Source organism: Raphanus sativus, chromosome 3, assembly GCF_000801105.2.
Source record: "Raphanus sativus cultivar WK10039 chromosome 3, ASM80110v3, whole genome shotgun sequence".
Taxonomy (NCBI): Eukaryota; Viridiplantae; Streptophyta; class Magnoliopsida; order Brassicales; family Brassicaceae; genus Raphanus; species Raphanus sativus.
This window is the reverse complement of record NC_079513.1, coordinates 24,889,315-24,911,039: the sequence shown is the minus strand read 5'-3', so window position 1 is coordinate 24,911,039 and position 21,725 is coordinate 24,889,315. Positions and strand designations below refer to the sequence as shown.

Here is a 21,725-nt window from a genome sequence, read left to right as displayed (position 1 = left end):
GTATACCATTAATATATAAAAAAAAATAAAGTGAAAGAAAATATTTATACGGTCACGGGTCAAGCTCTAGAAATAAACAAAAACAGCAACATTATTTAAAAAAAATTATTTTAATAGAAATTATAGTTCCAAATATGACTATATGTTTTATGTATTTATAATTTTATTTTCTTTGTTTTTAAGGGATGCTAAGATTTTTGAATTGGAAAAAAATGTGACCCACCTCTATATTATTTTAATTAAGAAATTTAAAAACTATATCAGAATATTTTATTAAAATTTTAATTTTAATTTTCTTATTATTACTACAAATATAAATTTCCAATCTAAATTTATATTTAAATATTATAAATACATCATTTAGTATTAAAAGAAAATTAAAAACATAAAATAAATATCCGCCCTAGTATACTTTTAATTAAACAGTTCCCGTTATAATAACTTTGGCACATAGACAAAACCTTATAATAGCACTGAAAATCTTTGTTTAATATCCGTTCGACCACAAGAAAACAAACACAACTGCGTCTACCGATGGTCCGGTTCAGACGTGCCAAACGACAAGAAGCTTTAATACTAGAGAGGGCATAGTCTTACATTAATATCCCAAATGTAACAAGATCCAAATCCGAAAGTGAAAAAATCTGAAAGATCCCAAATCCAATTCAAAGAAAAATCTCACGAGTTTTTTTTTTCATCAGATTGAAAAGCCTTTTCAGCCTTCGAGGCCGAGGGTGGATGTCAACCACGAGCACAGATCCTCCGTCTCCTGTGGGATTGTGTAGTGACCAAGTCCACTGTAAGCTTTGAAGGTCGTCTTCTTAAACCCATGTGCTATCAAGGCCTGTGATGATTTCTCCCCAAACTTGAACGGTACAACATCATCACCTGGAAACCAAAGAGGGTACATCAATCAGCACAAGAACAGTAAGATGATAAAATAACTAAAACGTAAGATTGCATTTACAGCAAGGCAAGATAAATGCATATTGAGTGATCAAACATTTCAAAGTTTTTAAGAGTAATATAAATTTTTTTTTTACCTTTTCCATGACAAACTAAGATGGGTAACGATGCAGCTCGGTTCTTGATCTGCTCCTCTTCTAGTTTACCAGTTAGTGTCCTTCGAGAAAAGAAAAGAAAAAATCCCATAAAAGCTCTTATAAAAAAAAAGGAAGAACGTTTGAACTTGGCACAAAGAGGAACACTTACTTGGCACAAGGAAGCCACCCGCTCAAGCCAATGACCGCGCTTAAATTGATAGGGTAAGGATTGCCATTTCCATATTTACCGAGCGCAAAGCAGGTCGCAGAATATAGAGAAGTCCCCGCACCCATGCTGAACCCTCCAACACCTAACTTAACTGTGAGCAATGAAAAGATAAACATTGTTTGTTTAAGAAATGGATTCGATACGAGACTGAAAGAGATGGGTTGACATGTCTTACTGTCAGCAGGCTCGTTTGACAAGAGTTTTGCAACATGTTCGGCAGTCACATCCAGTCCTTCTACATCATCAGGTCCATCTTCAGTCAGGTCCACAACATCAAACCCTGCATAAATTACAGTAGCAAGCAACTCATCAAACTTTTTTTTCTCTCTCTCACAAAACACTCACTGTTCAGACTCTGATGATTAACTTTTGCATAGAGATTCCCATTATTAAGAAAGCACAATAGAAAAGGATTCTTTGATCTCGTGATGTGGAGCCCAAACCAACTATGTGCTGGCTAATACTCTCCACCACTAGAGAAGATGACCTTTCTACCAGCATAAACTACGAATGCTATGTAGAAAATAACTTACAAGCTGTGGAAGGGAAACCACCAAACAAACTTATTGGCTGAGAAGGAGCAGTCGGGCATATCCATTTGATCTAACATCACAGATACAAAGATGGGTTAGTATTGACAAAAGGTAAAGTAACTGAGCACGCTTAACATAATTTAAGGCAACTGCTGGAGATCATATAAAGCTAAGCTTGTAACTCACATTTGGAAGGGGAAGCGTCTCCAACATCTGAGACCAGCTGCAATAATGACAAAATTAAAAAAAAAAAAGAGATTTAAGGTCATGACAGCCAACTTATTAAACTGACTTGTGTATTTAATCAAAACTCCAGGAGAAAATATGGCTTAACAAAAAGCAAAAATGTTTTATAGTCAATTTAAATTAGTTTGTCTCAGCTGAGTATAGTAAACTATGATGCTAGTTGACAATCCAAAATGAAAACAAACAACGTCAGAGACATCATAAAAGAAGTACCTGGAGCCATTGTCGCCAAGGCCATGTAGCCAGACAATAGTAGCTTGATGCTTCCCTTTGGGCCTAACCACATGAGTTTTCCCAAACTCCACCGCTCTTCTCAAATTTCTGCCTGAAATAACGTTTGCAACAAATTCCCTATCATTCACTCACTCAAGACCAAAGAAATAAGCAAAACAAAAGAGGAATACAACTAACTTGAACCAACTGCAGCAGCACCAGAGAGACTCATTCTGAGATGACAAGTAATGCTGAGAGGAAACTGGCTCTGCAGGGGAAAGGAACACACCACGTTGGTTGCATCAGAAAAACAAATACCACATTGTTTCGAACCAAACATCAAAAGAGAATAGAAACCTATAGAACTTCTAAACTGAGACAAAAAAAAAATTTTTTAAAAAAGACATGAATATTTATCCCTTTTGTTTCCAACTATCTATTAACCACCAGAAACTTGTAAATAGAGAAGATTCATTAAAAAAAAATATAAGGCCCGTTCGTACACTTCGCCGGGAAAAGTACATCGGAACGAAACACGTAGGATGTCTCGATCGGTCGACACAAAAAAAAACACAGAATTGTCGTTGTCTTTACAAAATTAAAACAAAAACACTGTAAACGAAATCGGAACGATACATTGATGAGACAGAAACAGATCTTACCTCGGCAAAGGTGTAGCGACGGAGAAGTCTACGGAAGCCACCAAAAGATTAGAAGAGCTCCAGCGGCAGCAATCCGTATAAAATTTTTTTATGTGGCTTTGCTCGCAACTTTTGTTTTTCATTAGCGCCCCATAATTATTAGATTTTTGACTTTTATCCCCGAGTTTTCTATTTTGATCAGTCTTAACCCATGATAAGAGAATTTGGGATTTTCGGTTTACTCTTGAACCAATTTAATTTGATTAAGGCTTTCAGTTGAGGCTTTATGATTATGGGCTTCTATCTACATGTGGTTTTGTACTTGTGTGTTTGTGTGTTGCGACTTTGTGTCTATACTATTTACCTTCTTTTAAAAAAATAATCTTAAACCACAATATTTCTTTTTGATAAAAAATGTGATTTTAACTCTTTACCTGAAACCCATCTTGCCAGCAAGAATTGAATTTGAGTGGCGGCATAACTATTAGACAATCTTTTATCACTAGGCCAACATGGTAAACCACAATATTTGTTAGTTTTTTTAACACTGGTTAACGCATCACATCATCGTATATAATCTCTAATTCTAACTCTATTATGTATAATAATCAACTATATGCAACATTGAATATTCATGAATGAATAACTCTGTGGATAATGATTCTACAATAAAACTCTTTTCCGAAACACTTGGATCAATGGACAATTTTTCATGTACGATAGATATGTTTTCTCCGCGGCAGACGACTACAACGAACGACTTTATAGACAGTATTCTAAAATTTCAGACAAATTTTGCATCCTATAATTTGAAAAAAAATTGCATAATATATAGGATTGGAACATGGATATAGAAGACTTAAACATTAATGGGTTGGCTAAAATATGCATCCACCATTTTTTGTTAGATCTTAAGGGTCTGTTTTTCAGTCTTTTGATCTCTAGGTTTTGTTTATAGTTTTTATCCAATTGGACTAACGTATACTTAGTAATTTTTTACCATTCAAGCAAACAAAAAATTTCACACATGTAGAGAGAGAATGAGTGATTTTGAGAACTTGAGTTTTCATGAGTGTTGCGTTAGTGATAGTACATAAAGCTAAGAAGAAAGCCGAAGCAATACTGAATTGGAGTTACGTGTGTTTGGACTTTCGCTAATGTTACATGTTTCAATCTGACTACTAATAACGTCTCATGTCTGTGATGCTACTTGAATATCATCTGTGTTAAGTAGAGGTAAAAAGTCCACAATAGCTGCTTCTCTTAACATCATGTGATATGTTCAAACAAAGAAACTATTACTAAATAAAGTAGACGACGACTTCTAGTGAACATAGAGACATCGACCTTTCATACCATTTCAAAGATGAATTAGAATACCAACGATCCATGTCCACTACCGTTACATAATATTGAATTATTACTACTCGAAGTGTTAAGTACATACGATTGTTTTCTTAGCTGGTTTGGATCAATAATATACAAATTTTTAGATTGGATGGGATCTTACTTTGAATTGGGCTGATGTGTGTTTATACTATGATAGCCTATAGTCTCAGCTAATTTGCTAATCTTGGTTATAAATGTATTGTGCTTACTATACATATCAAAGGCTGGAGTACTATAAAGCACTAAGTAATCTAAGTTTTAGATTTTATAACAAATATGAACAATGAATAAGTTCCAGTTATGTTTTGTTGTGCTTATTAACATACCAGAAGAAGAAACAAACCAAAGCTCTAACGTGGAGAAACTGGAGATACGAGACTAGAGCAAACAGACGGAAAACGAAAATGCCTCTCCCTCTGAATATGCAATCTTGGTATCTCCACAACCCTTCTCACACCTGTAGTTACATCAACATCATCATCATCATCACCACCAGCTGCCGCCAAAAGATCGACCACAACAAGTTTGGAATCAGGCGGCTCATTCACATGAACTCTCCCTTCAAGCATCTCAATCACCATAGCCATATCAGGCCTATTCTTAGCCTTCTCCTGTATACACCAAAGCGCCACATATACCAACTTCATCACTTGCCCTTCATCATTAACCTCCTTGGCTTCTATCAACCGTTGATCCACGATCTCCATCACTCTCCTCTCTCTCATCTTCTCCATCACAATCCTCGGAAAATACTCCAACTTCTTCTTCTTCTTCCCGTTCTTCTTGTTCTTGTTCTCTACCCTCGATATACTTCTCCTCCCTCCGATCATCTCTAGCAACACGATCCCGTAACTATAAACATCAGACTTCTCGGAGATACCGTGTTCCAGAAGCCACTCCGGCGCTAGATACCCGCACGTGCCGCGTATCTCCGTCACAACTCGGCTCTCATCTCTAGCGACCAGCTTGGACAGTCCGAAGTCCGTCACCACCGCTCTATAATCCTCGTCGAGGAGAATGTTTTCCGGCTTAACGTCGAGATGCAAGATCTTGGACCGACAGTCATTGTGAAGATAAGACAGGGCTTTCGCTACATCTATCGCAACTTGGTACCTTTGGTCCCAAGTCAAGCATCCTCCGAGTCTTCTGCTTCCTCCTCTGCCCGGGAAGATCCACACGTCGAGAGACGAGTTCGGTATATACTCGTAGACGAGGAACCTGTAACGGTTAACAGACGAATAACCGTAAAGCCGAACTAGATTCTTGTGCTGCACGGAAGCTATAGCGGCTACCTCTGACCTAAACTCTCTTTCTCCTTTCTCTTCTCCTTCGATCCTCTTCACGGCCACTTGGCTTCCGTCTTTTAAAACACCTTTGAACACCGAACCCGACCCGCCTTTCCCGATCTGGATCCGGAACCCGTCGGTGGCTTCTTCGAGATCGTCGAGCTTGAACTTCGTCGGGACTCCGGCGACTTTCCGGAGGAAGCTGTACTCGATCCTGAGCTCTCTTCCCTCGGAGATGTATCTTGATTCGAGGAGCTTCTTCTCTCTGTTGTAACGGTTTCGGATCGCGAGGAAGCAGAACACGGCGAGGATCAAGGAGACGTCGACGCCGGCGAGGAGGTAAAAGGTCTTGGAGAGTTTTAGATAGACACGGGCGGCGATTATGACGAGGAGGAGGGTTAGGATGGTGATGGTGGCGATTATGTTTGCTTTCTTGTCTTCCATTACAGGAGGCTTTGGAGCTTCTTTGACTTCATGTTTTTTTTTTGTTCAGATGAACATTGTGACTTGTGAGCTGAACAAAGGAGAGGAAGGAAATATTTCAAAAAATATATATAAAGACTAGTTATATCGTATCGTTTTTTTGTTATATTTTGAATGACAAATAATTTATAAATATTACAAAGCTAAAATAGTTGTTGAATTTGTGGTCAAATATAATAATATTTTGTTTGTTTTAAGCAAAATGATCATTGATTTTAAAATAATGATCACAGTGTTATTATAAAACTACAAAAATTATTTATAGTAAAAATAATAATTTTTTTTTAAAAATGAATTTGATCATGTTTTCTTTTTGTTAACAGAATATTTAATATAATATAGCTTCTATATTTATACATAGACATGCATGTACTATTCAATTTACAAATATAGCCACAGGTTTGTCCTTAATTATCTGAAAGAGGCCATGTAGTATTTGTTCAAGTTTAATCGGTCAAGTGCGGGCTGAAAATCATTCAAAATCGTTTGTGGAAAATTTGCCATATCGGGTTTTGATTTGTGAATGTTTGTTTTAAAATGTTAAAAACGGTTTGATAATTGCTTCAAATGTCTGTCTACCTTGAGAAAATAACTTATACTAAAGTATTTATTAGCAGGACGTGGCCATTTGTTGACTTTGACATGTGAAATGGAATAATATAAACATTTAAGTTGGCTTCGGAATCGGAACTAACTTTGGCTGTCGGAAACATTGCCTTGATCGGTGACTGACTCGCCCTCACGTTTCTCTTTCTCGTTTACACGTTTTATAGGCTGAACCGTAGCCATGAAGAATTATGTCATCTTCGATCGAGTTTACTTACCCGTTGAGCATTCAAAAATAATATAAATGAGCGATAAGAAACTTTTTTATGGAATTAAACAAATTCGAGTTAGAAGAATGTGTATGTATTATTGCATTATAAAACGTCGTTTTCTATAGTTTACAAAAAAAAACGTCGTTTTCTATTTATTTATCCGTGATTCTTGTTGTCTTTTTCTAAGTCAACGATTTGTTGTCGTTTAGTTAACAGTTAACAACCCTTTCTGCTTTCTCTGACTTCCATCTCTCTCGTTCATCACATCTGGTCGAGGAAATCAGGCATACGATATCACTCCCCATTCGTTGGCCGACCTATGCTTCAATTTCATATTTTCATTTTATAGAAGAAAAAATTCTCATAGTATCTTAAAAACCTGGTAAAAAACTTTTTTTTGTAACTTGGGCTTTCATTAATTTAAATAAAGGGAGAAAACAAAAGGTTTATAAGCCAGGGGCTTTAGTACAAGGGCCCAGCCCATTCAAGAAACTCATATTAGTGAACCTTTTTGTAGTTAGAGAAGCCCAAAGGCAAAGTGAAGAAAACGACGGTTGAAGTCATGTAGTTTAGTTGACGGAGATCCCATAGAGTAGAGGGTGAGGCGATGATATAGAAGTCCGTTTGAGGGGAGATCAAAGAGCTCAGGAGACCCACAATTGCATCATCGCAGAAGACAACACAGGGTTTGTTTCTCTGAAGCTCTGAATACGATTCCTCAGTTGACGATCAATGATCCGAAAAAGCACATCAACTGATCTGAATTTGTTTGAGTGCAAGCGTTCATTCCTTTCAGTCCACAGCCAGTAGATCGTTGATTTCCACCCAAGAAGAACTAGCAGAGTGCGAGGGCGTCGGTTCTTGTTCCGGGGAAGGCTGATCATTTGTGATACCGTAGGCTCCCAGTCATACAATGGAGTTAGAGCACAGCGAGACGCAGTTAGCGACCAGAGGTCTTTACTGTAAGGGCACTCATAGTATAGATGGTTTCGCGATTCCACAGCTGTGTTACAGAGAGCACAGAGAGGAGAAACCTGCAATCCCCAGCGCAGGAGACGATCCTTTGTGGGACATCTATTCTGGATGACAAGCCAAGTCAAGAAGCTATGACGAGGGATTTCATAAGCAGACCAGACTGAGTTAGCCCAAGCGACAGCAGCTCTCTCACCTCTAAGGTAACTATAAACAGCTCTCGTGCTATAAGTTTGGCTCATTTTCCCTTGTAGTTCCCATTCAAAATAATCTGGACTTTGAGTTAATGATACAGTGGTGAGATAGACTTGCAGTTGTAACTGTTCTTCTGTTCTTGCAGGGGGTATCCGCCAGGTACCATTCCTACATAGTGATGCAACCGAGGCCTTCTCCGGTATACCTAGTCTAGAAGAGGAGCTAGCAAGAAACGTCGTTAGCTGCCCAAATGGTGACCAATTATCGAACCAGAATCTTGCAGAAGACCCACTCTCTAATCTTAATTTGATCATAGGAAACACCACTCCCCTTAGTTTGAGGAGTTTATTTGCTAGCCATGAGAAGGAAGCACTTGGTTTGGTGGTCCAATAGTTATGAACGGATCCTCTAAGCACCTCTTCCGTAAACCAGGCTACCCATACAGATCCCGCACGGAAGAACAACATCCAAATTAGTTTCAGACAGGAAGCAGTGTTCCAAGCGCCCAGATCTCTTATCCCAAGTCCACCTTGTTCCTTTGTAAGTACCACTGTCTCCCACGCTACTCTTGCTGAGTTCTGGCTTTCTATATCTCCTTTCCATAGAAATGTACTGCAGAGAGAGTTGATTCGATTAACACATGCTTTCGGCAGGTAAAAAACTTTAATCACAAGAAAGGGAATAGGCCAGATCGATATCGAGTTGAGGCTCGATATATTGTTTTAAATTAAAATGCTTTTTCGTATTACTAATTAAGGTGAGGTCATTGGTAGGCAGAGTGATTTGTAAGCATTTCTGAAATTTCATAAGTCAAACACAGGATTTTTAAATGATTGGATATGCCAGCAACAAAAGCGGTGGACAAAAATGTGATATCGATAAACCTTCATACGTTTTTTTTTTCATAATAACAAAGGGTATCTGGATCTCCGATTACCGATTAATTATCTTGGACTTGTCTACCAACAACAGATAAGCCCGATTGTCCTATGTGAGAGAGTTATAAATCCACGCCAACTAATCACATGTGGAGTTAGTAATTTAGTACTGAAGAAGAAGTATTAATGTTATAGCATATACTCCACAATTAATATTAAAAAAACATAAATTCCAGAATTATATAACAATAGAAAATTCTATTAAAGAATAACAAGTCTAATGTCATATGAACGCGAACTTTGACTTGAGGGAAATACATGTGCACCTTCAAGTTCGCCTTCAAACAAACACAAATCTTGAAGTTTTGAAAGAGCTGTATCCCTAGTGTAATTTGCTTGTCAATGCTCAATGCCTTGATTCGTAATGTATCTATGAGAATTTAATTATTGCAGCCAGGGATTAGTACATACATGTAACTTCTTGTAGTATGTGATTTTAAACGGGGTTTTCAACTTTTTCATGAAACTAGTTGATCCAAAAACTAATACAGTAATTACAGCCGCATTTACTAGAGAATAGAGAAACCATAAAAACTGTTATACTTAATATTCGTGTATGATTTTAGGTCTGCATCTATTAGTTGCTCCACAAGGTACAAGATGTTATACATTTCGAAAGTAAAGTTCACTGATCATATCCATCATAACTTAAGCCATAACTTTAGGAGTTTGAATATGCAACATTAAATGTCTATGAGGACACACTTTGACTTTTGAACTCTTATATATAGATTGTTGAAACTATGATGATGAAAAGAGAACCTTATACATGCAAAGTTGTTACAAAACCATATAAGGAGACATCCTTGGTGTAATATTTGTTTCCAAGTCCAAAACAAGCCCCAGGATGCAGAGGTTACAGATTAGTTCTCGGCCATCCGAAGAGTTTCTGATCAACCTCTTGCCGGATTCTTCAATCCCCGACGGGCTCGTGGTCTATGACGCTGCCAAGAAGGATCTGATGCTTCACAATAATAGTTACAAGTCTGTTAATGGAGAGAGAGCTATTCATATAATCCCTCTTGTTCTTTTTTTATGTGCTTTTGTTCTTTGGTCTTTTTCAAGTTACTAATAATCTCTAGTGACGTACGTAAAAATGGACGTTATATTTGCTAGTTGTGATCATTTTGATATTGATAATATATGATTTTAATTACAATATTTGCCAATAATTGGATTCATCAATTGTTAATTAACATTCTGGGCACGTTGAGTAATCAAAAACACAATGGCTCCGACTGGTGACATATTGTATTAGAGTTGATTTACAATAAAAGTTACAATTTGATGTAACTCCAGTAAAATTTATGTGGTAGAAACTGTAGATTTATGTGGTGAGTTTGATGTAAAATATAAGTTATTAAATTTTTTAAATAGCTGACTAGTAACATTTTCGATGTATAAATTGTAGTGTCTTTATTTCAAATAATAACATTTATAAATAAAATAGCCTGAAAATATAAAATATATAATCAAAATAAAAGAAATATACTTATATAATTTCGTATATAAAATTTTTAGTTATCAAACCTAGTTAATATACAATATATAGCAAAGGTATTTACGTATTTATATATTTATGTAAACATATAATCAAAAATTATAGCAAATATATTTATAAATTAATGTAATTTTGTATATAAAATCTTTAGTTATCAAACACAGTTAATAGTTAAAATTAAAGAAACAATTTTAAAAATAATAATTAAAATCTGATAAGAAATTTATAAAAATGTTTGACTAACTAGTTTTGAAAATAGTTTAGTGAGTGAAGGAAAGTAAATGTAAGAAATGATTATCATACAATTAAAATATTAAATTATTAAAAAAGATAAAACTAACCGTAAGATAATCTATAGAAAATAAAATAACTAACACTTCAACTTCTAATACATGCGAAATGGCTTGATGTTGATTAATCATTTGAGTTACCAATTTTACAAAGGGGATAACTCAAAATGGTACCTCAATGATAACACATTATAACTCAAATGTAAACTCAAAAAATGAAAAATAAATCATGATTGGTGACATTTTTGAGTTATGATCATAAATCAAACTAAATCATTGGTAAATCATGTCACCAATAATCTGTAAACCTAACCGAACCGAACTTCTCTCTAATCCCCTTCGCTCGCTGTCTTCAATCTTCAAAAGCTTCATTTAACTTTCGAGTAAGCCTGTAACAATAATGGTGATTAGCTGTGGAGTATTCTCGACACGTTCGTGTTGCTCGAGACTGCAACCGCCGTGCCTTGTACTGCGCCGGAGACTCTGCGGAGCTACAGCTTGCTCTGATTCTGTAAACGGGAGCACTTCGAATAAGAAGAGAAACTCAGAGAAGGAGAAAGTGATTGTGATATCTGGTCCCACCGGCGCCGGGAAAAGCAGGCTTGCCTTGGAGCTAGCTAAGCGTCTCAACGGCGAAATCATCAGTGCTGACTCCGTTCAGGTCCATTTATACTCTCTGGTTTAAGTTAGTAATAGCTCAGTAGGAGTGAACTAGGACTCTGGACTTGAGCCCTTGTCTAGGCCAGTTGATAGTGTGTATTGAATAGAAAGATGACACCTGGTGCTTTCAGTTCAAGACTCCAAATGGTTGGAACCAGTTCTGTCTGAAATGCTGAAGTTGAAAGTTTCTTTCTTCTTAGTTTGATGACAACAAAAAAGGGTTCTTGCTTTCTGTTTGATCGACAATAGGTGTACAAAGGACTTGATGTTGGATCAGCCAAGCCATCAGCAAGCGATAGAAAGGTATCCTTCTGAAATATATATAAATACATTTTGGTAAGCTTTATTCAATTTTGTCTTTTTCAATCTGATGTTGGTGAGGCATGAATCAAAAAGTGTATACCTTTTTGAGCTTGACGTTCTATATGTTTATGCAAAAATTATTCAGGAGGTGCCACATCATCTTATCGACATTCTGCATCCATCTCAAGGTTTCTCTTCAGTTCTTGTTTCTCTATACTTTGTTGATGTTGCAAACACCACAAATGTTAATACTTATGATACTCTTGTTTTTCATGGTTTGATTAGATTATTCTGTGGGGCAATTTTTCGAAGATGGAAGGCAAGCTACTAAAGACATTCTTAGTAGAGGGCGTGTTCCTATAGTCACAGGTGGCACTGGATTGTACCTGAGATGGTATGTCATGAGAATATATATATATATATATACTCTGTCTTGTGCCCTTTTGTAATGTGTTAGGTTTTATTTATATCAGTGATTTTCTTGGTAATGTGTTAGGTTTATGTATGGGAAGCCAGATGTGCCTAAACCTTCTCCAGAGATCATCTCCAAGGTCCATGATATGCTAGTTGATTTTCAGACCGATCATAACTGGGATGCGGCTGTTGAGTTTGTTGTCAATGCTGGTGATCAGAAAGCCTCTTCTTTACCTCGTAATGATTGGTACAGACTCAAGCGTAGCCTCGAGATACTCAAGGTTTTGACAATGATTTGATCATAAGGTTAGTTCTTGCTCGATAGGTGAAGTGTCTTTGTGCTTTAACAACTTTGTTTGTTTACGTGGCAGACGACTGGATCTCCTCCGTCTTCCTTTCGTGTTCCATATGATTCTTTTCGAGAAAGTTTAAACTCTCCTGACGCCAATGATGACTTCAGTGAGGATGGTTCATCGGGTGATATCTCTATTCAAAATATACATACAGATTTGGACTATGACTTCCTTTGTTTTTTCTTGTCAAGCCCACGGATTGATCTCTATAGATCTATTGACTTCAGATGTGAAGATATGCTCTCAGGTTAGCAACTGCAGCTACTTAGTTTTAGTATATTATCTTGCAAGGATAACAATGGCATGCTCTTCTGAGGTTGTCTTCTTTGATATTGCTTATTTGTTTCTCAAACTTCAGGTGCCAATGGAGTTTTATCAGAAGCTAGATGGCTTCTTGATCTTGGTCTTCTTCCAAACACAAACTCCGCAACTAGGGCCATTGGTTACAGACAGGTAAAGCTCTTTATTATCTATATGATGATTGTAATTAGCTAAGGCTTCTGCAACGGTGGAAACATGATTCCTCATTTTTTTTCAGGCCATGGAATATCTATCGAAATGTCGTCGACAAGGGGGTGTAAGTTCCCCTGGAGAGTTCTATGGGTTTTTGAACAAGTTTCAGCAAGTTTCCAGGTGACTCTTCTGCATAGGACTTGAACTGACTGAAAATTGAAGTTATGTTTGCTATTTTTCAGAAAGATTCGTATCTTAACTTAGTTTGGTTGATTGATGATGCAGGAACTTTGCAAAAAGGCAAATGACATGGTTCAGGTGTGAGCCTATGTACCACTGGCTTAACGCTTCTAAACCTCTGGTATACTATACATACATGTGTCTGATTCTATTCAATCTCTTATGTAACTATTGGTTTGCTGGTGATACAATCATATCATTTGTCCTCCTCGGTCGCAGGATACAATACTTGAGTTCATTTATCATGCTTACGAGAAGGAAACAGAGACGCTGGTGGTGCCTGATTCTATCAGGATGAACAAAGACATGAGAAACTCTCGAGAAGCTAATGCACTAAAGGCGTACCGCCCTAGAAATAGGTACAGAGAAGACTCGATGAGTTATATTCTGTTTTGTTGGCTATTATATAAACATTTTGGTTATGGATTTGTGAGTCTGTTTTGTGAAGGCATTTCATTGGAAGAGAGGACTGTTCTTCGGTGTTGGAGTGGATCAGAAGTGAAGGATGTAAGAGTGAAGTTTCATGCGTGGAAGGAGCAGCAATATAACCCACTTACACGCTTTCTTTCTACCCGGAGAAGCCAAAAAAGAAACAAAACAATAGCAAATGTGTTTTTTCTTGTATGAATGCACGAGTCGACAAGGTTTTAGATTAGCTTCTTCTTTTTTTTTTTGTATGAACAAACATTTTATTCGCCTACGTTTCACTTATAAATCTTAAATTCACTCCCATGTTATATGCATCAATCTCAGATTCATCCTCATACGGTTAAAGTGGGCATAGAATATTTTTATTTTAGATGATTGCATTCAAATAGACTTAAAGAGTTGGTGTCGTTTATCCATTGTGAATCAAGTAAATGTAAATCAAATACTGCAAGACAGCGACATGATTATTACTACAACATTTTGGGTGCGTTAGAAGCCAAAAGTATTATATTCAAAAGTGTAGTGGCCACCTGAACTGATCATCCATCCCCCGTAACGCTTCTTTTGTTTTTTTTTTTGTTCTGTCGTAAACTTTTTTGCTTGATAAAGAATTGGTAATTTAAGTAGAGCTCTTTTGGCACACCTGAACACGCACATTGCTCGTGCTGCTCACCAACAAGAATAATATAAAACAAATAACACTACGGATATTCGTCGCTTTTTTTTTTCATTCCTGTTTTTAACGTTTTCATCCTCTGAACATCTAACGTCTACGTAATGACGACACTGTTAATGAATGCATTTCTATATACAAATGGCTTTGCCTAAACTCCAAAACGAGACGATAGCCATTGTTCTTCGAATAGAAGCAAACAAAGGGCCATTTCTCATGCGGTTTTGATGGATAAACAACGCCAAAGCCCAACGGGTGTTACAAGTCCGCAACTTAGAACTATTATTTTCTTCTTCATTTTGGATTCTTTTCCTTCAAAATTAAAACTGGCTAACCTTATATGGATTTTGTTTTTGGCTTGCTGACGTGTAAAAAGCCTAAACTTATATATTTTTATATTAGCATATAAGTTTTTTTTCTTCCATTGCCTCTTTGATCCTTGTTTGGTTGCCCAGAAAATTAAAAAGAAAATAGATGAAGCTTTGTTGTTGTTTGTGGAAGCAGAAAGAATGATGTCTTCCTTTGCGTGCTAATAAACATTCTTTTCTTTAAGGTAAACATAATTTTTAATTCAAAAATTTTGAGTTTTTACTCTCTTGATTGTCTGCTTAACAATGAATATTGTTTTAGAGATTGTCTTTCTCCTTTAATATCTTGAAGAGTGATCCTAGAGATTGAGTAATCATCACACTTTCAATTTTCATTAAACAGTTTATATGACTTTTATGCAATCTGGTGATTGTGAAGCAAAAGAATCTGAAACGTTTTATGACAACAATAGATTGAAGCTGAAGTTAGATTCTCATGGGATCTACTTGCTCCAACTTATATTTGCAATGGATCATCAATCATCATAAAAATACTCTTGTGAATTTTTTACTGCCTTGCTTCATTGGATGTTTTGCTTTTCTCTTGTTTTTTTTTGTGGTTTGAACTCAGTAGAAAAAAAATGCCTTGTGGATAAAAAAGAAGTTGAGAGTCTCTTTGCATAGTAGTATCTGATTGTTATCTTATAAGCAGTTTGGAACCATGAGATTCAAGAAAGGAACTAAAGTAGAAGTGTTGACCAAATCATCAGTTCCATCTGGTGCTTGGCGATCTGCTGAGATTATAACTGGTAATGGGCATTATTACACTGTCATGTATGATAGTGAAGGTACTACAGAGAGGGTACCGAGGAAGAGCATGAGACCTGAGCCTCCTCCTCCTCCTTTTCAAGTTCTACATTCTTGGGCTCCTGGTGACCTTGTTGAGGTTTTAGAGAGTTGTTCCTGGAAGATTGCAATCGTTTCCAACGTTTTGGAGAATGATTGTGTTTTGGTTAGGTTACTTGGTTCCTCGTTGACTCTCAGGGCAAACAAATCCGACATTCGAGTTAGACAATCTTGGCAAGACAACGAGTGGATCATGGTCGGGCAGGTACTTTTTTTCTTTATTTCTGTTTCTCCTTTTTGTCAAATATCATTCAAAGCTGTTTCTTAAGCTGACATTTGTTTTGTATACCACTTGGCTAAAGGGTACATCGAGATTAAGTGCACAGACTTCGACAGGAAAGTTACGGAGAAAGCTGAATCTGAAGTGTGTTTCATCTGAGAAGCTCAATGAGTCTCACGTAAAAGGTCCAAAGAAAAGGACATACACTTTGGTTGAACCACACAATCAAACTAGACAAGTTGAAGGAAAAAAAGAAGAAGACAGAGAGAGTGTTGCGTCTTCTGTTGGTAGTTGTAACATGGACACCTATGGTTTAACTACTGTCTCTTTCCATCGTCCCATAGAAACTGGTGACTCTAGTGACACAGAGTCATCATCCTCTTATGGCCACCAAAGCATCAAGATCGAGAATAAGTTGGATGTTCACAGGCAAGAGCTGGATGCATACCGATTCAGCATTGGGAGACTGCACGCATCATCAGGACCCAACATAACATGGGAACAAGAAACCTGGATCACAAATCTCCGTCTGAGGTTGAACATCTCCAATGAGGAACATCTGATGCAGATAAGAAACCTCATCTCTGATGATAACAGTACATCATACAGATAGCAAGAGCATCATTGCCAACTACAACTTGTGTTACATAGAATAAAAAGTTGAGCCTAGGTTGTATTTGAACATGTTTATTTTTCTCCTTATGGTTACTTGAGAGAGACCTTCAAAGTATATATTATATGATTGATTCCTGCAAGTCTCATTTTATCTCTTTAGGTTAAAAAAAACAAGGTGTTCCAAAAAAAAAAAAAAAAGTTAAAAAAACAAGTTGCTCTATTCCCAAACGAAATAATCCCAATTTAGTTCTCATTTTATATGTTAACATCAATGCAACACAGAGAAGAAACCAAAAAAACAAAAGAGAGAGAATCAGACACAAAAGCAAACAGCTTCTCAGACATAGTGGAAGCAGCTTCTTTTTTACTCAAAAGCGTCATCATCATCATCAGGAAGAGGCTGAGCCGCGGCGGCGATGAGATCAGCCTCGTTCTTCTGCTGCTCAGCAAAGTCGATGTGAACCTCGGGGGGAGCGAGAGCCGGGGACTCGACAAAGTGAAGGTTCTGGTCTCCGGCGAGCTTCCTAGCTAAGTACAAGAAGGGCTTCTCGAAGTTGTAGTTGCTCTTGGCGGATATCTCGTAGTACTGAAGATTCTTCTTCCTGTGAAACGTCACCTGCTTCGCCTTCACCTGCCTGTTCTTCACGTCCACCTTGTTCCCGCACAAAACGATGGGGATGTTCTCGCACACACGGCAGAGGTCTCGGTGCCACGTGGGGACGTTCTTGTACGTTAGACGCGCCGTCACGTCGAACATGATCACCGCGCATTGACCGTGGATGCTGCAAAAGTTAAATTAGAAAAGAAAAAACATATTAATTTTTTTTTATATATAACCAAATCCTATAACCAGAGCTAATTCAATAAAATAATTACTTACTAGTAACCATCTCTAAGGCCACCGAACTTCTCTTGACCGGCGGTATCCCAGCAGTAGAAACGGATCTTGCCGCAGTTTGTGAAGAAATCTAGAGGGTGAACCTCCACACCAATTGTAGGTTCATACTTCTTCTCAAACTCTCCGGTAAGATGTCTCTTGACAAAAGTTGTTTTTCCTGTAACAGAAACACAAAGACAATGTGATCCACTGAATAACAACAGCGAGTAGAGAGTAGTATAGAAGAAGGGGGTGGTTCGTTACCTGTGCCTCCGTCACCAACGATAACGAGCTTGAAGCTAGGGTAATCGACGGTTTGCTGGTTAGGTAGAGCCTGAACAACAACATAACATATATATGATGATTTTTGGAATAAACACAACCAAGAAACAAAGAACGATGATGAAGACAGTATAAGATCGAGGAGAACGTTACCATGTTGTCGGGATCGAGAGAATTGGGCGATGTATTTGTGTGTGCGTGGAGATTGATGATGATGATGTTTATGAAGAGAAGCGGCGAGATTGGGGGTTTTTAAAAGAGGAAATAAGGGGAAGGGTTTTTCGCTTAGGTATGACGCTATTCTTAAGACCGTTGGATTGGTTTCTTTCTGATGGTTCTGCAATTGTAACGCAGCTTTGTCCACCGTTGGATCTTTTCTAGCTTTAGTTCCACGCGGGTCTTTCCGACACTGACACACAATTAATTTTTTTTTTCCTTTTTTTTCTTTCAGAAATAATGTTATTTTATTCCCCTTATCAAATTTGAAATTCAAACTTCCTCTCAATGTTTTAATAAAAAAAACAAATTCCTTCAATATACGTTTTTTTTGGAGAACTGAAAATATACGTTGCGATTGACAATCATCAATTTATTTCTACTACGATACATTATTACAAAATCAATTATTATCCGACCAGGGTTTGTATATTAAAAATCTTGCCAACGTATCGTATCATACATGTCGGAAATGAAGAAAGTAAATCATCAACGGGAAAAATAGAACTTTTCTGACGGAGATGATTACAGAGACTTGGTGAAGAAGGTCACATTCAGAGCAATAGCGATTGTTTTGTCACGTTTCACTTTTGTCTACTCCTAATACCAAGGTTGCATATATAATCCGATGTTATTCTATATGATATTAAACCTACTTCTGAATGGTTCTCTCTTAGATCGAAACAGTTAAATGTAATCAGATTGTACTCTTTGCTGGGTTTTTTTTTGAAAAATCTCTCTTAGTTTAACACGATGAACTCGGAACTGGTATGCTAACATTTCAAGTACACAATAGTGTTTAGGCAGTAAAAAAAAACTCTGTTTTCAAACGCTTAAAGAAAAAAACAGAAGAGATTCTGGAAAGAACAGAGAACAGATTGATATTCCTACTTCCACAGCTTACGCAGAGACATGTTCTTCTCTGTGTCTTTCTTCATAACCTTCGCCACCGCCATCTCAAAGTCTTCCTGTGTCACGTGTACTCTCCTCTCCCTCAGAGCAAACATGCCTGCCTCCGTGCACACAGCCTGACCATTTATAACCAATAGCATAAGAGAACGAGAGTGAGTGAGAGAGAGAGAGGGACCGAGAGAGAAGAAGTAAGGGAGCAAAAACAGTTTACCTTCAGCTCAGCACCTGAAGCACCATTCATCTTCTCTGCAATCTTCTTCAGATCAATTCCACGCATCAAATTCATTTTCCTCGAGTGGATCTTCAAGATATCAAAACGTGACTGCAACACAAGTTTAGGAAATACATCAGCCGAACATGTTCTACAACCTATCATCTACTACAGGAGCAACTCGATAATATGCTAAATAGGCACAAATCATTACATCTTCATTAGGATTTGGGAATTCAATTTTCCTATCAATCCTTCCTGGCCTGAGAAGAGCTTGATCCAGAATATCTATACGATTTGTCGCCATCAGAACCTGCACCAGTCATTTGAGATTATTAATGAGTTTGTCTACAAGAGAATGTCCTAAACAAATTCAACAAGTACCTTGATCTTGTTTGACGCTTCGAAACCGTCAAGTTGATTGAGAAGCTCAAGCATAGTCCGCTGAACCTCACTGTCACCGTTTCCACTTCCAGATTCCATACGAGCAGACCCGATACTATCGATTTCATCCATGAAGATGATCGATGGTGCATGCTCCCTAAATACCATAAACCATCAGGAATAGTTAAGATAAGTCAACAGGCACTATTTTTACCATACTTGAAATTTCAAAGTAGGGTCTAGCATACACAAACCTTGCCATCACAAAAAGTTCTCTGACCATTCTAGAACCTTCTCCAATGTATTTCTGGACCAGCTCGGAACCAGAAACTCTGATGAACGTACAGTCAGTGTGATGTGCCACAGCCCGAGCCAAGAGTGTCTTCCCAGTTCCAGGTGGACCATATAACAACACACCCTAGAAAGAAACGAGGATGAAATCATCTCTAATCTACTTAACATAGTTACAATACACAACAAAAAAAGTTTTCAAATGATGTGTACCTTTGGCTGAGCGATTCCAAGAGACTCGAACAATTCAGGATGCTTGATTGGTAGCTCAATGACCTGATGAAGAACAATTTAAGACATTATAAAAAATATTAAAAAGCATTTGAAACAACAGGGGGAATAGCAAAACAAAACCAATGACTGATCAAGCATACCTCCTTAATTTCCTTAATTTGCTGGTCAAGACCACCAATCATGTCGTAAGTGGAGTCAGGAACCTTCTCAACTTTCATAAGGTTAACCAGGGGATCAACTTTACTTGGCAGGACAAGGTGGAGAACATAGCTATCATTACGGAGAGCAACTCTTGTTGATGGTGTAAGCTTCGTTATGTCTATGCTTTTGTCAATATCAACAACATACTTCCCCTCTGGATGAACCTGGAAAAAAAAGGGAGTTTAGCTTCACTGATAGCTATGTTCATAAGATTACAACAACAATAAAGAGCCAATTTAATACCCCAAAAAAAAACATGCTACAGTAAAAGGATTCATACCTTAACCAAGACCTTGTTTTTCCCCATCACTTTGACCACTTCACCCACATAGGAGCCAGGTTCCTGAAGCAGCTGCAACTCCTCCCTCAGCATTCGTACTGTTTAGTTCACAAACAATTGTCAAAAAGGTAAAAAAAAAAAAAATGTCAAAAAGGTTTGAAATTATAGTTGAGAAATAATTTTAGTGCCAAAGAATTAAACTAGAAACTATAATACTAATCAAAAACAATCCAAGGATAAGCATGATGCTGACCACGATACTATGAACACTAAATCTGTCTCTTCTTTAATTTTTTTTTTTCCAAATCATTGATTATTGGTATAAACACCTTATAGGCACTCTTTAGACCAGTACTACTATACGACTAAGAGAGCAAAAGAAGAACTATTATTGCATACTTCTGAACAACAGTTTATTAATCTAATTATGCTCCTCGCAACAGTCCACAGAAGCTGCTAAGGATCAAACGGAATCAAGAAATCTAAACAGGACTCATCACATCCAAACCAATTCCAGATCATGAAACCTCAAATCCAAACAATCGAAAAGCCCTAACACGAAATCCGAGATTACTTAAACCTAAGAACACGATCCAAATTTGATTCCATGGGGGAAAAATAAGTAAGAAATTAGGGTTGGTTAATGAAAGGGAACCTCGAGAGTTTGAGATCGTTCCTCTGAGCTTCGAGGCGATTGAGGTTGTTAGTTTTGTGGCGGAGAAGACGCTGGAGCTCGTCGATGTGCTGGAGATAGTACTGCTTAAGCCCCTCTCCTTGTTTCGCCACCGCTCCCTTGACGTTGCAGGTTTCAGCCTCCATCGCGGTCTCGGAACGCCTCGACTCGATTCCTACGGCCGCCATTTTTTTGTCGGTGGTTGCGAAAATTATCGACGAGAGCGAGCGAGCGATCTAGTATTGGCGACGACGATGGATCACAGGGACGAGAGCTAAGCCGTCTTATAAGTTGGAATCTTGGCTTATCCAACAAGACATGTACTTTTTTTTCCTTTCCTTAATATTTGTTTTTTTACGAGTATAATAGGTGGATACATATTTAAAGAAATTGAATTGGTTTAAATTGTATACTAATTATTTTGTCAAACTATTGATATATGGGTTTTATCCATTTTTCTTTCTCTTCTTACGGAAATTTTTGAAAAGTTATTTTACTTTCTAGTTTTGGTGAAAAACAAATAAACAAATATTTTTAATATTTTGTTCAAAGTTTTAAATAAATTTTTGTCTATTTTGTCTTCACTTTTTATTTACCAAACGTTACTAATCAAAACTTAGTTTAGTTTGATTATCACTTCCAAGCCACCATGTCTCAGAGATCCCATTTGCTTTATGACAATTTTATCCTCCAACTTTTAAATGAAAAACCTTAGCCACAAAATATGTCTTTTTGTTACTTTTGTTCACCTTATAAAAACACAGAACGCTATAATATACTAATTCTCATGTGGGAAATGAGATGATTGCCCCC

At 37.3% G+C, this 21,725-nt stretch overlaps 7 protein-coding genes and 1 long non-coding RNA gene across 9 annotated transcripts; 4 read left to right on the top strand and 4 right to left on the bottom strand.

Moving 5' to 3' along the window:
- Positions 1-468: 468 nt before the first annotated feature.
- Positions 469-3,027, bottom strand: LOC108846919 (uncharacterized). 2 transcript variants are annotated; one of them, XM_018620100.2, is made up of 9 exons: positions 2,927-3,027; positions 2,463-2,532; positions 2,265-2,376; positions 1,992-2,028; positions 1,806-1,875; positions 1,448-1,552; positions 1,213-1,363; positions 1,044-1,123; positions 469-888 (listed from the first exon to the last, which is right to left on the bottom strand). In XM_018620100.2, the coding sequence occupies exons 2-9, from the start codon at positions 2,494-2,496 to the stop codon at positions 716-718; spliced, it is 762 nt and encodes a 253-aa protein (XP_018475602.1). In that variant the 5' UTR covers positions 2,497-2,532; positions 2,927-3,027; the 3' UTR covers positions 469-715. The 2 variants fall into 2 exon arrangements, with proteins under 2 accessions (XP_018475602.1, XP_056861291.1); XM_057005311.1 differs by having other exon boundaries at positions 2,463-2,526; positions 2,927-3,022.
- Positions 3,028-4,630: 1,603 nt separating this feature from the next.
- LOC108846920 (probable receptor-like protein kinase At5g20050) lies at positions 4,631-6,135 on the bottom strand. Its single transcript, XM_018620101.2, has one exon. The coding sequence runs from the start codon at positions 6,022-6,024 to the stop codon at positions 4,645-4,647; it is 1,380 nt and encodes a 459-aa protein (XP_018475603.1). The 5' UTR covers positions 6,025-6,135; the 3' UTR covers positions 4,631-4,644.
- Positions 6,136-7,387: 1,252 nt separating this feature from the next.
- Positions 7,388-9,009, top strand: LOC108846921 (uncharacterized). Its single transcript, XR_001948840.2, has 3 exons — positions 7,388-8,056; positions 8,194-8,588; positions 8,702-9,009. It is a non-coding gene; the product is annotated as an uncharacterized LOC108846921 (long non-coding RNA).
- A 589-nt stretch (positions 9,010-9,598) lies between these two features.
- On the top strand, positions 9,599-10,080 carry LOC108845578 (uncharacterized). Its single transcript, XM_018618768.2, has one exon. It carries the CDS (start codon positions 9,834-9,836, stop codon positions 10,056-10,058), a length of 225 nt encoding a protein of 74 aa, XP_018474270.1. The 5' UTR covers positions 9,599-9,833; the 3' UTR covers positions 10,059-10,080.
- A 944-nt stretch (positions 10,081-11,024) lies between these two features.
- LOC108846922 (tRNA dimethylallyltransferase 9) lies at positions 11,025-13,932 on the top strand. Its single transcript, XM_018620102.2, has 11 exons — positions 11,025-11,438; positions 11,687-11,740; positions 11,886-11,928; positions 12,026-12,134; positions 12,237-12,435; positions 12,526-12,754; positions 12,866-12,960; positions 13,046-13,140; positions 13,246-13,321; positions 13,420-13,559; positions 13,649-13,932. Exons 1-11 carry the CDS (start codon positions 11,178-11,180, stop codon positions 13,746-13,748), a joined length of 1,401 nt encoding a protein of 466 aa, XP_018475604.1. The 5' UTR covers positions 11,025-11,177; the 3' UTR covers positions 13,749-13,932.
- Positions 13,933-14,721: 789 nt separating this feature from the next.
- LOC108846923 (uncharacterized) lies at positions 14,722-16,491 on the top strand. The gene is made up of 3 exons (XM_018620103.2): positions 14,722-14,855; positions 15,323-15,721; positions 15,819-16,491. Exons 2-3 carry the CDS (start codon positions 15,332-15,334, stop codon positions 16,347-16,349), a joined length of 921 nt encoding a protein of 306 aa, XP_018475605.1. The 5' UTR covers positions 14,722-14,855; positions 15,323-15,331; the 3' UTR covers positions 16,350-16,491.
- Positions 16,492-16,584: 93 nt separating this feature from the next.
- Positions 16,585-17,818, bottom strand: LOC108846924 (GTP-binding nuclear protein Ran-2). The gene is made up of 4 exons (XM_018620104.2): positions 17,664-17,818; positions 17,493-17,562; positions 17,232-17,406; positions 16,585-17,133 (listed from the first exon to the last, which is right to left on the bottom strand). The coding sequence occupies exons 1-4, from the start codon at positions 17,664-17,666 to the stop codon at positions 16,716-16,718; spliced, it is 666 nt and encodes a 221-aa protein (XP_018475606.2). The 5' UTR covers positions 17,667-17,818; the 3' UTR covers positions 16,585-16,715.
- A 664-nt stretch (positions 17,819-18,482) lies between these two features.
- Positions 18,483-21,247, bottom strand: LOC108846925 (26S proteasome regulatory subunit 8 homolog A). The gene is given in 10 exon segments (XM_018620105.2): positions 18,483-18,754; positions 18,850-18,960; positions 19,064-19,162; positions 19,234-19,390; positions 19,488-19,651; positions 19,738-19,800; positions 19,899-20,123; positions 20,240-20,337; positions 20,895-20,904; positions 20,906-21,247. Coding segments are annotated over 10 exon segments (1,263 nt in total). The 5' UTR covers positions 21,101-21,247; the 3' UTR covers positions 18,483-18,613.
- Positions 21,248-21,725: the final 478 nt, after the last annotated feature.